Here is a 14,410-nt window from a genome sequence, read left to right as displayed (position 1 = left end):
AGGGCTATATGGTGGATGCATCAAGAGTTCCCAGCCAAGCTCACTCAGTTTTTGGCGAGTGACCAAAGATGTGTGCAGTCTAGCCAATTCTGGTCGCTTCTCCTTGATGGCTTTATTCAATTTATCCAATTGTTGACATTAAAAATTCGAATTAATCATTTGGTTCCTTGGAACCAGCTCAAAATATACCCTTCCAATCCCACCAAACAGAGAGCAAGTGTAAAGTTATGACCTTTTGTCGTGCCAACCCAATACGCATGACTTACACTCTAAGTGGGTGCTCCTTGGACAGAATAACACGAGTTGATGATCTTGGTGTTCTTCTGGATCCAAAACTAAAATTTTCTGACCATATTTCGTCTATTGTCAATAAGGCCAGGGGTGTGCTTGGTTTTATAAAAAGGTGGTCTAAGGAATTTGATGATCCTTACTTGACTAAAACCTTATTTATTTCGTTAGTCCGTCCGATTCTCAAGTACGGATCACCTGTTTGGAGTCCACAATACGCAGTCCACTCGGACCGTATATTACCTCCTTATTCTAGTAGACTACTTTTAATTAATTTACCGTCCCTAGCTAACCGTAGAACTATGCTTGGAACAGTCTTTATTTGTAAGCTTATTCGTGGAGATGTTGAGAGTCCCGACTTGATTAGTCGGCTTAACTTCTCGGTTCCAAGTAGATTCACTAGAAACTATATACCCCTTATCTTAAATCATTGTAGATCTAACTATAAGTTGCATGACCCTTACAGAGTTTTATGTTCCGACTATAATAGACTTTATCCTATTATCTGTAATCTTGACTCTCTGCCGCTCTTAAAGCAATCGATTTTAACTTTTTTATTACATAATTAGATCCTACTAAAAGTAATATTTAATATAGTTATTTTACATTTTATTCATTTCCTCTATATCTTCTCGCGAATCGAGCCGTACGATACACGGCAGCGCCGTGGAACCTTCTTTTGGTGGATATCAGCCTTTGAAGTGGTTTGAGCTGGTTCACCATACTTGGACCATGATCGTTTTCGACTAACGTTGTAAGCAATCCATTTTCAATCTTCGTTTTAAAAACGAATCGAATTCATTAACGTGCATATTAAAAGCGTTGATTCGGTGTGTTAAATGCATTTCTTTCAATACATGTGGTACCCAAATATCAAGCTTTTTCACCAGTCACGCTCAGTTGCAAGACAATCCAATTCGATTAATGCTTTGATTTGGTCATCATCAACTTCATTTGGCCGACCTGAACGTGGCTCATCTTTAAGTGAAAAATCTCCAGAAGTGAATTTGCGAAACCAATTTTGACAGTCTTTCTTTTAAGGCTTCATCACCATACACATCTTTTTAGCAACCTGCTCCGCGTTTTTTCCTTTACGGAAAAAATAAAGTAAAATATGACGAAAATGCTCCTTTGTGGGCTCCATATTAAAATTGACGCCAAACAAACAAATGTAAACAAAATTTGGCGCACTTTTTTTCTAAAGCAAGCTAAAAGTAACAGCTGATAACTGACAGAAGAAAGAATGCAATTACAGAGTCACAAGTCGTTGAAAAAATTTGTCAACGCCGACTATATATGAAAAATCCGCAATTACTTTTTGTTGATATTTAATCATCTTAAGATATTTAAGATGATTTTTTTGGACAGCAGGTTTGACATCTTTAAAGTTTGAAACTTCGTATCTCCGCAAAGAAAACTCAGATATTATATTTTGGAAAAAAAATCTCATTTATTAAATAGAATAGATTCTGTTATTTGTGTTTTTATGTTAATTTTATTATATTTTCTAAAACAACAGAGCGTCTCTATTGTCTTTGGGTCACCTAAATAGGTTTGGCCACTTGAACTATTAAACAGTATTTCATAATTTTATAAAGTAAACTTTCAAAGATCAGGGTATTTAAAATAATACAGGACACTATTTGCATTATTTATTATTTGATATAGCCACCATTGTTGTTAATAACTTTAAATTAAAACATAATAACAATTTGTAATATAACAGTAAAATTGTTGAACAGGCCTGTTTTATCGCTTGAACTAGGGTACCAGGGTCACTTACTGGTCTTCCTCCTTTGAATACTCTTCTTGACAAAAGTTCGCAAATGTTTTCGATAATGGTAATGACAAGGGCGTAAGACGGCCACTGGATCCGTGTTGATCCTTAATGCACTGTTTTACAACCCAAGCTGTATGGATGGGTACGTTGTCGTGGCGAAAGGCACATGGAATACAACCATAAATCTACGAAATTTGGGAAACAGCCTTTCAAGTCTAGCGAGACAAACTGGAGCTCGCATGTTACAAATACAAACCGCCTAAAACTGTCACACCCCTACTTTTGAAAAATGTTTTAAAATTTTTTTATTATGCTTATAAATTTCTATAGATTTGACAAAAAAAACTTTTTTCTGCAATTTGCCAAAAAAAGGCAAAATCCCACAAGCTGAGTAACGGGTACCTGATAGTCGAGGAACACGTCTATAGCGTTCTCTGTTCTTTTTTTTAATTTCAATCTCAAGTGATTGGACAAAAAACTGATAGGAAATGCATTACATTTTAAAAGCTGAATAGTTCAACTCTTTTTAATTACGCGGTCAAAGAAATAGGAAAGTCAAACAATGTGAATGGACAAACTTTTAGATAGGTTTTTCAAACCTATTCAGTTGAGCGGCACTTTGTAACCCACCCATCGTGTTACAAAATTGATGAATTCTTTTTAAATTATTTTGACGATATAGATGCGACTTCTATTTACTTTCTGTGGTATAATTTAGTACAGTGTTTCCGATGTCTCCGAAATTTTTATTTTTTTGTCGGTTTGTCCGAAAGTAGTTTTTTTGAACATTTGTGTTGTATTTTTCCTTGGAAAGGCTTGAGGTTTTCTTCTTTAAAAAATAAATAAGGTATATTATTAATCTTTCATAACATAAAAATACATTTTCATTATTAAAATTAATTTTTATATCTTTAATTTAATAAAAAATGGACGACTATAACATAGGAGTAGCCGGAATAATATGTAGTGCTCAACAGAAAATCATGACACTAGGTCCTTGGTAATAAGTTATTTATGTTGAGAAGAGGCGGTTTAAGACTATTGCTAAAATGACTTTTTCGACCAAGTCTATTTTAAATGCAAGGGTGCGCCCAAAGACACTAGAATAACAAGATGCGTAACGGACATACATTGGTTTTGCACTATGCAGCCACTTTTTTAGTGACGGCCAAAATTGCCTTCTTTCCGCTCGCTCACGCTGAGAGCATAAGAAATCTAAAAATAGAGTTTGCTTGCTTGTGTGAGTAAAAACAAGAGACGAGAACGCGTATATGTGTGCGTGTTGTGCTAGAAGACGATTTTCGGGCCGAAATCAATTCTGATCGATGAAACGAATTTACATTGTACATATTAGGGTAGTTTTTGCTAATTTCCTAGCAATATGATAAAATAAAATAATTTTTAAAAATTCGCGCCCTGACTATTATAATTTTAAAGCTTTTAAAATTTGTTTGTTAAAATCGCCGCTCGAATTAGCTACCGTTTACACATTTATATTTATGTTTAATTCTAATTTGTCTCTCATCTGACAATTTTTTAAGAGCGAAATATTTTTTTTGAAAAACTTTTAATGTTAAATGACTTAATAAATATACTAAATAATTAAAGGAAGTACAATAGAAATTATTATAACTACTGTAATTTCATAAATTTCATAAAAATATGATAACTGTTTATTGCAAAAGTCATATCAAAGACACTAGAATTATTCTAGTGTCTTTGCTTTGGTCATATCTTGAGGCACGAAGTGCGGACACAAACACTCAAGAATCATTGCCTTATTAATTTTTCACACGCCGCGAGATGAATACTCTAAAGACAAATATTCTTATATAAAGTCATTTTTTAAATTTATTTTGTGATGTACATAGATTTGGCTATTTCTAATCTATTTTCAAATAATAATAACGTTAAGGCAATGCAAAGCACGAATTTTTCGCATGGTGCCAATTGATCAAAAATAATATAGATTTAAAGTCAAAGAACTTCTAAGGTGATGTGCATATTTTGTCAAATTTACAATGCATGAGCATACGTGTGCACACATATAGTTGTCTGCTATCACTTTATGCGTTGAAAAGAGCTGTTCGCTGTAGCGCTCTCCGCTCTCTCGCATTCTAACAAAAATTCGAGAGAGCCTGGAGCCACCTCTAGAGCCACGGTGAAAAAATCGTGTGCCAAAAAATCGTATGGCGTTACGCATCTTGTTATTCTAGTGTCTTTGGTGTGCCTAAGTGCGTTCGAGGAACTTATTTTCATTGAGGAGTATGAAATTGCTTGCCAATGGTATTACGCTTTCTTTTTCAACTTAGCTGCCTAAATGAAGGTTTTCTTTTAAATATATATCGAAACATGGAAACATTACTCAATTTATTGCGGACATTTTCCGAGGTTCATCGTTTATTATATGAACTGCGCCCGCACATTTGAGAAATGTTTCGATATTTTTTCGTTGTTTGTTAGTCGTAAATTTCTAGCCGTTCAAAACTGTTGCACCACACTTTTAAAATATGTGTTTAAATTGTTTTATTTTATTATGTGTATTGCAAATTTCTGATATGCAAAAATAATTTGGACACGCCCACTCTAACACGGTTGGTAAGGCTTCAACTAAATAAGGTAAAATAACAATATGTATGCCTCATTTCGCTATGGACAAACTTTTGCAAACTTTTACTTGTAGGTTCCCAAAATTTACTTTGGCTTAAACGACCCCGATGTAACACAACGGCATCCACGTGGTGTTCCCTGTGTACCGAGCTTAACATTTTAATCGGGATCTAATTCGAGCTGCAACAAGTACATATAGGAAGGCACATTTATTTATTTATTGTTCTTAAATTTATCTGATGAGTATCTGATCAGTAACGGGAATCTGATAGTCGATTCCTCCCTGGGAGGAGATCACGAGATAGCGCTGTTCATACAGAGAGACGGACGGACAATCCCACAAGACCAGATCGACTCGGCTATTAATTCTTCTCAAGAGAAGGTATTATTTATATAGTCGGAAACAACTGATCTTTCTTTTTAACGTATCTAATATAAGTTTAAAATATAAATTGGGAAAATCTACATTCAATTTATCAAGAATAATTTATTTAATAACTTAAAAATAAAAATGCTATATTTGAAATACTTACTTTTTCTCCAACTACAATTTCATTTTGGTTGTTGTGCTGATTTTCACTATGGATCACTAAAGGATGAATACAGTGAAGTCCAGATTTTTGTGTAGCCGGAGGAAGTTTTATTAAATCGGACTCTGGGATTCTCCACATTTTAAGATCATCATTCCATAAAGAATTTTGCAAAATAGTGTCTGGAGTCCTTTATCAAAAACATAATACAGTGTGTTTTAATATAATATTATAGACAATTAATTTGACATTTTATATTACTCCGGTGAAGAGAATATTTGTCTTTTGTCTGTTTTCGACTCGTGTGTGACCAAACAATTTACATCTATTTTTATTTATTTCGCTTTTACGCCTACAATTAAATTTTTTTTTTGTTTTTAATACTTTTAGGGCAAGAAAATTTTGGTCGAGGTTTGATTATCAATTCCATTTATATATTTCTCTCCCGTTATTGGAAGCTAGTTGTTTAATCTAATGTAAGGTCTTACCAATTCCGGTCAAATTTTCCGGGATTTGAAGAAAATTTCAAAAAAAGTTGTTGATGGAACTTCACTTGACGTCCAAGGTTGCGAATTTCGTCCAAATAATCCTCTCTATCCAGCTGAAATTCTGAATTTAAATCGGAAACTTCCATTTCAAGCATTTTAATTTTCTCTTTGCACTTTCTAATATAATCATTTTTTATATCAATTTCTTGTGTAATAGTGGCATAATGCCCCTGCAAAAGGTCGCGATCTTCACATTTCACTCTACTTAAGGCAATAGCTATTGCACTTAAGTGGCGTTGGGCTGCATATTTTCGGGCCATGTGCTTTTCTTTAAGCTCGAAATCATGGATACGTTCACCACCAATTAAACTACGCTTTATTAGATCGATTCGACTTCGCGCTTGCAGTTGTACCTCTTCTTTCGATTGAATTAAAGGGAAATTTGGTTTTGTTAATATAGAGTTATTTGTTTTAAAGGATGCCTTACAATTTCGACCTAAATCTATTATTTGAACATTTTTTGTAGAATTCATATTTGTATGTTGTATAATTTTTAGAGGTGATTTTATTATTTTATTTGGATCATTATTTTTATTAATGATTTGTTGACTCTCTTGAAGCATTCTTTTCAAATATAGTATTTCATTTTGGTACTGTCGAAGTCTTGCATCCTTTGGATCTTCATTAATTTTGGGTTTATTAGAAATATTCTTTGCTCTACTTGCATATCGAAGTGTAGATATGGTTTCATCATAATGTATGTCTGTTGGTGATATACAAGATATCATAAGAGTTTTTGTATTCCCTCCTAAGGAATCCTTATTAAAATAATACTATTAAAATAATATTTAATATTTATTTATATTTTAATAATAATTACCTGGAGCAGGCGTGTAAGTTTTGAGTCCCTAAAGGGTACATGCTTTGCTTTGCCATCCACCAAAGATGAAATAACGTTGCCTAATGCAGAAAGTGATAAGTTTATTTGGGAAGCTTCCTTAAGTCGGTCTCCTTGAGCCCCAGTCTTTCGCTGCCTCTCGGAGCCTGCTAGGTCTACTAAGCTTAGTTTTCCTCTACATATTCCTCCAAAGGCATCCGATCCAATACTATTTAAAAATGGAGATTGTTCCAAAGTGATAGTAAATATAGTGTGGGATCGTGAGCTATTCTTATTCATTAATGTAGCTGCAGTTACTCGATTTTTATTTCCAAAATGTAGCCAATCGTAACATTGATTTGCATTGACAACAGGTTGCGTGGTAAGCGTTGGAACTGAAACACCAATACCTGGTAGTTCCTTAAGGAAATGATTTATCACGTTCGTATTTTCATTTTTATTAAGTAAATCTCGAATACGTTCATTATAAATTTCCAAATACGTTACTAATGCCAAATATCTGACATTTGTGGTCATTGATATCCTTTCAAATATATGATCAAAACATTTGGGAATTATTCCAGTGCTGTTGCTGAAATTTTCGTCGCCCTAATATCACAACGAGAAAAGGGGATGCATGAAGTTATTAACGATGTAAGATATAAGATGTAAGATGTAAGATAACCTGTTGTAACCCATCTAAAAACTTTGATAAAAATGTTTATTTGATAAAACTTAAGATAATTGGATTTCATCGGAAGGCGATGAACGTGGTTGCATTGCAAAAATTTGATTGATTTGAACAGCAAACACCTGCTTATAGTCATGGAAAATACTGGGGAAAAAGATTGCGAGTTAACATACAGGTGCGGTTAAAATAATAACACTACTGCAGGTGGAAAGTTGATTTCCTAAAAAAAATTATTAAATGTTTATTTTTTTTAAGTCAGATTGCATGAATAATAAGTACCATATGTTTGGCTCTCTGAGCAAGAAATTTTTACTCTCTCAATGTAACGATTCTTTATGTTTTTGCGCACTTGCCCTAATATCACAACGAGAAAAGGGGATGCAAATTAACTTTTTGTGGTATAAATTATTTAAAAAAATAATTTTTTATTTTTTAATATTTTTATTGGTGTTAAACCTTTCAACTTATCACTTTATTACAAGACACTTATTGTTATCTATTTATACATTTATAAACCGTTCTTTTAATCCTCCCGAATCAGACTGATCTTCCAATTCTGAATCCTAATCCAATCAACCTCGGCCAGAAGCTTTTCTTTGACACTTTCTGAACTTTTGATAAAAGCTTTATGCTGAAATTATTCCACTGCATTGTAAAATTCAATTATGCTGATCGATGCAGTTTTTTGATTGAAGCGTAATAAGTTGGCCGTGGTTTGGTCTCCAAGCGGAAGCTGTGTTTACGTTAAGTTTGGGTTATTTACTTTAGCGGGTAGCTAAGCGCTGGCAAAGCGGGTAGCTAAGCGCTGGCAAAGGCAATGACAAAAACAAAGACAAAGGAAATGCCGACGAGATTGAGAATTGAAATTTGTTTATAAACTGTGGAAGGGTGCTATGTTTATGGGTTGGATAACTCGAGATTGAGAATTGAAATTTGTTTATAAACTGTGGAAGGGTGCTATGATTATGGGTTGGATAACTTGCATGAAGTTATTAACGATGTAAGATAACCTGTTGTAACCCATTTAAAAACTTTGATAAAAATGTTTATTTGATAAAACTTAAGATAATTGGATTTCATTGGAAGGCGATGAACGTGGTTGCATTGCAAAAATTTGAATGATTTAAACAGCAAACACCTGCTTATAGTCATGGAAAATACTGGGGAAAAAGATTGCGAGTTAACATACAGGTGCGGTTAAAATAATAACACTACTGCAGGTGGAAAGTTGATTTCCTAAAAAAAATTATTAAATGTTTATTTTTTTTAAGTCAGATTGCATGAATAATAAGTACCATATGTTGGCTCTCTAAGCAAGAAATTTTTACTCTCTCAATGTAACGATTCTTTATGTTTTTGCGCACTTGCTGCAAAAGTGCGCGAAATGAGGCGGTAACAAAAATAGCACTGAACACCTATTTTCTGAATAAAATTAATAGGAGTGATTGCTTTGGGTTTTTTTCGACAAATTTTGAAAAAAGGAGTTGCATTAAAAAGGTTTTAATTGAATTATTTCCAAACGAAGACCAAAAATTCTCTAGTCACGGGTCGCGGAAAGCATTGTACCGTCGAAAAAAGAAATTTTATTAAAAACACGATCTGAAGGTAAAAAATACGCTGAAATTGGTCGCATTGTCGGTTGTTTAAACAAAATGATCCGCAAAGCACTGCTGTTTGTCGAAAAGAACGAAACACGGCGAAGAAAGCCCTCAATGTCCAACGTGGAGATCAAGCGCTTGGTTCGGCAAGGCAAGAAGGAGCCGTTTAAGCCGGCAACGGAACTGTAGAAGGAGCTTCAGATAGCTGAAAGCGTGGAAACTGTTTGCAAACTCTTAAGACAAAACAACCTTAATGCGTGCAGCCCTTTTTTGACTGTTTAGCATGTGGCAAAGCGAATCGAATATGCCTAGATACATTAGATTCAAGGCATCATGGATCAGCACATTTACACAGATATCCTGAAAAATGTGATGCTGCCATATGCCGAAGATGAAATGCCGTTGGTTTGGACATTTCAACAGGATAACGATCCCAAACACACGAGCAAGAAAGCTCGAAAGTGGTTTGAGCAGAAATCGATCCGAGTAATGAAATGGCCTGCTCTGTCATCCGACTTGAATCCAATCAAAAACCTTTGGGCGGACGAGGAAAAAAGGTTTCTGAAGCCAAACCCAATAATATCGAGGAAGTTTGGGGTGTGGTCAAGGATTCATGGAGCAAAATTCCTCAAAAACGGTGCCAGGACTTGATGGACAAGACGATGTGCAGCTGTCATTGCTACCAAAGTTTACGAAACCAAAAATTAAGATTCTTTAAACGAAGTTCTTAAGATATAATCCATTTGTTGAATTATTTTTTTTTAGTTTTTTATTTAGTTTTAGCAAACTACGAGAAACAGTGCTATTTTTGTTACCGCCTAAATTTGAAGGTTTTTTTTTTGTTTTACCAATTATTTTTAAAATATTTATTAGATCTGTTACTAATTTTTTTTATTTCGATTGAAAATCATTGTAGTATTTAAGTTTAGTAAAAAGATGAAAAAGTGTCAGAAAATACAGAAACGGTGGGACAAACACGAAATATGCTTATGGTGCTTTTATTGTTACCGCAACTGTATGAAGTGATCGTTATCAAGATGATTGTATTAGTCAGTTGATTTCTGGATATTAAACGTACAGGTCATCGTCAGGCAAATCGAAACTTGAATACTCATTAAGCGCAGACCGTGCTTGTCAATGAAATTGTTAACATTATATTGTTTCGTCGGCCATCGAAACGAAAATAAACTTATTTTCGAACCTACGTTAACTAATCAATAATAAATAAAAAGAATATAGAACAATTGGAGCAAAAGCACTCAACCAACAACAAAAAACACTCAACACCAACCATAAACACTCAAAAAAAAATATCCAAATGCAACGCAAAACATCAGCAGCGGCTATACTTAAATTCATCGACATTTATATAATCTTATTAACATAATATTCTAAGCATTACCAAATGAAAAAGTGTAAATACAAACGCAACATTCGTAAGTACAACGCCTATCGGTTAAATTATAAAATCTTAAATTTTTACTGCTAAGGTTATTGTAAGTTATTGGTGCTATTTAAATGAGTGAAAGCGATAAAGCTTTAGAAAACTTCGTGTCAAGTTAAAATAAGTGGAGTGTAAAACAGGCTCAGCGATTCGACAATACAAGTGTAAGAAACGAAAATAAAGATAATTGGTGGGAAGTAGAGAATCAAGCTTGCAATATGCTTTCAGCAAGTCAATAGAGCAGTCAAAAAGAATTATTTGATAAGCAGTTACAAGAGATAGGAGAGCGCATAAAAAAAAATAACAGTGAGCACCCCAGAAATGGAAACTTACAGAGATGCGGAAATTATACCAGGTGTTGTGTGCACTGAGCCATTAGATATAATAAAGTCTTTGCCACACCTTGAGGACAGAGGTGAAACATATGTCTCATGGAGAAAAGCGGATGATGTGGCTTTTAAAGTTTTTGAAAAAAAATCTTGGCATTATGCGAAATAAAGGTAAAAACTCTGCAAATTGTGTGCTGGCTTCATTTAACACACCGCTGAATTTTAAGGCACTGATCAATCGTCTTGATTTTAGGTAAAAGACCGATTTATATAAATAAGCATGAGTTACGAAGAACGTTAAGACATGAGGGCGACATGACACTGACCGAATTCTACGACGAGGTCGAAAAAAAATTGACTCTTCTTACGAACAAAACAATATTGACATGCGATAGCGTTTCGGCGAAAAAAGTCAATAAGCGATATCTTATTTGTCAAAGGACCCTAAGACTTACCAACAGCCCTTGCTTTAGCACAAGAATTTGAGTCGAATCACGAACGCTACCAATTTGCCCTGATTTACTCTAGAAGCTTTGGAGACAGAGGCCAGAAGGCCGAAAAAAAACCACCTGAAAGAGATAGGGATAATAATATGCCTCTTATGCCTCACAGCAGAAAAGGCAGTTCAGTCAGTAAATGATACTGACGTATATATGCGATCCATTCGAACTGGCCAAAACCAATTTAGACAGCCACCACTCTTGAATCAGGGTACCTTCCCTTTACATAAAAATATTTGGTCAAACCAGCAGCAGACTACCTGGTCAGCTCAGGTAAAAATGAACAATGAGCAAGCCGCGAAAAGACCGTAAAGTGGCACAAGCAGGTTTACAGGGCCAAAGCAGCAAAGAGTTAACCATCTCGATCATGAGGTGGATCCAGCAGAAGCAGAAGTTGAGGATGCTGAAGACGAACGTACTTATTATGATCATGTACATTTTTTAGCCAAAGTTCCCTGCTACCGTTCATAGGTAGAAAGATAGCAGGGAGAACCAAAAATCTTTCGATCGATACCGGGTCTTAAAAAAACTGTATGTAGTTTTAAAAATAAAGTACATAATGCCGGTACAAAAAGAATTTACAGTAAAATCCCTTCATGACTATAACACATTGAAATATAAATGCTTTCTTAAGCCAAATCGGACACACTGACACAAACAATCGCGATATTGGATTTAAAAAAATACAACTTTAAAGGTCGACAATGCAGTCGAACAAATTCAACTTTTATAATGTAATAGCGTAAACTTCTCTGATACTAAAGATATCGTAGTACCAAAGCCTACAGATTATACGCTATGCTAAGAGACCGATTGGGTGTATTTTCAGAGCCAGAAGAGGTACTGCCTTATAATACGAATATTATTGCTAATATACCTACCGAAGACGACCGACCAATATACTCAAAACTTTATCCATACCCCATGGGTGTGGCGGATTTTGTGAATAAGGAGATGAAGGCATTGTTAAAAGACGGAATTATCAGACCCTCGCGGTCACCATATAATAATCAAATTTGGGTAGTCGACAAAAACGGCACAGATGAAAAGGGAAATAGAAAAAAAGGTTGGTAATAGATTTTCGAAAATTGAACTCAAAGGCAGTTAACGACAAATATTTAATACCACAAGTGGTTTCATCCTGACAAACTAGGGAGAAGCCAAATACTTTGCCACTCTGGACCTTTAGTCAGGATTCCATCAAATCCTCCTCGCCGAAAAGGATAGGGAAAAAATAGCTTTCTTAGTTGCGAATGGAAATTACGAGTTCTGCAGACTTCGATTCGGTCTTAATAACGCACCTGGTATTTTTCAACGTGCCATAGATGACGTACTCTTAGAAACGAAATCGGAAAATCATGTTACGTTTACGTAGACGACGTATTTATTTTTTAGATCGATTCGAGGACCATTTAAATCACATTGCTTGGGTGCTAGATAGACTGTTCCAGGCCAACATGAGGGTGTCCAAAGAGAAATCTCCTTTTCAAAGAAAAGGCCGAATATTTAGGATTCGTGGTATCAAGGGGTATTATTACAACCAATCCCAGTAAAGTAGAAGCTATCCATAGTTATGAAGAACCAACAAATTTGTTCAATATTAGATTGTTTTTGGCGTTAGCTTGTAATTAACGTTGCTTTATAAAGGACTTTGCCTCCATAGCTAGACCGCTGAATGACATTCTAAAGAGAGAAAACGGTGATGTTTCAGCCAGTCGCTCTAAAAAGATACCAGTAGCCTGTGATGACAAGCAACGGTATGCTTTTGAAAAACTTAAAAATGTCCTTCTGTCCGAAAATGTAATGTTACTCTATCCTAATTACAGAAAACCCTTTGATTTAACTACAGACGCTTCGGCCTATGGCCTGGTGCTGTTCTATCGCAGGATGGCAAGCTTATCAGGAAAATTACTAAGATATCTAGGACTTTAAAGGATAGAGAGCTTAGTTTTGCACCGAACGAGCGAGAACCTATGGCCATTGTATGGGCTTTCAAGAGTTTGAGGAACAGTATGGTGTTTGTATGGCGTTCTAAATCTGAACATTTTCACAGACCACACGCCGTTAACGTTCGCCGTGTCACATACCCAAACGCTAAAATCCAAAGGTGGAAGGCGTTTATAGACGAACATAACGCTTACATTTTTTTTAAGCTGGGAAAGGAAAATTATGTTGCAGATGCACTATCCAGGCAGGCCCTTCATGCTTTGGAAAATGTTGTAGAAGAGTTCTCAGCAACAACATTCCGACATACTAATAAAATGGTCACCGACGTTTATAATAAAGATTAACAAAGGGAAATAGTAACAATCGAACATAACAGAGCACACGGGGCAGCACAAGAGAATGTTAAACAGATTTTAGAAGATTTATTTTTTCCTAAAATGTCTCAGCTTGCAGCCAGTACTGCGGGTAACTGCTCAGTCTGTAAAAAAGCCACCCGCAAAAACAAATCCTTGGGAGAACACCTAATCCCTCGCAAATTGGAGAGACGTTGCAAATCGATATCTTCTCTACAGACAGAAATACTTTCTGACCCTATCGATAAATTTTCGAAATTCGCGATTGTACAACACATAGATTCTCGAACATATAACCTACAATGATGCAATTAATGAACTTTAACCCACATTCGATGACAATATATTGCGACAATAAACTCCGAGTCAATTAGGTCACTTTTATTAAATCAGTTCGAAGTTCAAATTGAAAATGCACCGCCACTCCATAGTATCTCGAACGGGCATGTGGAAAGGTTGCGCAGCACACTGTTAGAAATGGCACGATGTCTTAAACTCAAAAGAGGCATAATTGACACGGTCAACCTAATACTTCAGGCAACCGTAGAATACAACAAAACAGTTCATTCAGTCATTAACAAAAGGCAGATCGATATTATTCATAAAATACCTTCCGATCTTGCACTGGAAATCACAGGCAAGATTAATAATGGACAAGAGGTACAATTGAAAAGAACGAATGAATCGAGACGACACAGATCCTTTCAGGTTGGGACACTGTCAAAGTAAAACTTAACAAACTAACCCCACGTTATAAAGAGGAAAAAATTGAAGACAGACATTGGGGCACGTGTTCTTATAAAAGGAAGGGCTGTTCATAAAGACAATATACGTTAGGATTATGGTACTATCTGGCTTATTAGAATAAATTATGGTTTTGCAAAAGTTTAATTTAGTAAACATTTGACAATTCTACATCAATATTTCTTTATCATTTTTTACAATAGGTAAAACCTAAAGGTAATTAGAACTAGT

General features: G+C 35.1%; 2 protein-coding genes across 2 annotated transcripts in view, besides 9 other annotated features; one reads left to right on the top strand and one right to left on the bottom strand.

Moving 5' to 3' along the window:
• Positions 1 to 214: 214 nt before the first annotated feature.
• Positions 215 to 954: a mobile genetic element.
• Positions 955 to 1,875: 921 nt separating this feature from the next.
• Positions 1,876 to 2,687: a mobile genetic element.
• Positions 2,319 to 2,513: a mobile genetic element.
• Positions 2,688 to 2,824: 137 nt separating the features above from the next.
• Kif3C (Kinesin family member 3C) overlaps positions 2,825 to 14,410 on the bottom strand; it is a 21,774-nt gene continuing 10,188 nt past the window's right edge. Inside the window, exons 3-5 of the mRNA NM_143682.4 lie at positions 6,577 to 7,182; positions 5,697 to 6,514; positions 2,825 to 5,398 (exon numbers count right to left, since the gene is read on the bottom strand). Of these exons, the coding sequence (NP_651939.4) occupies positions 5,170 to 5,398; positions 5,697 to 6,514; positions 6,577 to 7,182 (1,653 nt within the window). The 3' untranslated portion in view covers positions 2,825 to 5,169. The remainder of the gene's footprint in view (positions 5,399 to 5,696; positions 6,515 to 6,576; positions 7,183 to 14,410) is intronic.
• Positions 3,161 to 4,292: a mobile genetic element.
• Positions 7,435 to 7,617: a mobile genetic element.
• Positions 8,451 to 9,880: a mobile genetic element.
• Positions 9,906 to 14,410, top strand: part of CG32017 (uncharacterized protein) — a 24,329-nt gene continuing 19,824 nt past the window's right edge. The window contains exon 1 of the mRNA NM_001297794.1: positions 9,906 to 10,298. The gene's annotated coding sequence lies outside the window, so the exon portion shown is untranslated. The remainder of the gene's footprint in view (positions 10,299 to 14,410) is intronic.
• Positions 10,381 to 10,500: a mobile genetic element.
• Positions 10,549 to 14,410: part of a mobile genetic element that runs on past the window's edge.
• Positions 11,799 to 13,340: a mobile genetic element.

Source organism: Drosophila melanogaster, chromosome 4, assembly GCF_000001215.4.
Source record: "Drosophila melanogaster chromosome 4".
Classification (NCBI taxonomy): domain Eukaryota; kingdom Metazoa; phylum Arthropoda; class Insecta; order Diptera; family Drosophilidae; genus Drosophila; species Drosophila melanogaster.
This window is presented reverse-complemented; position numbering and strand designations above follow the sequence as displayed.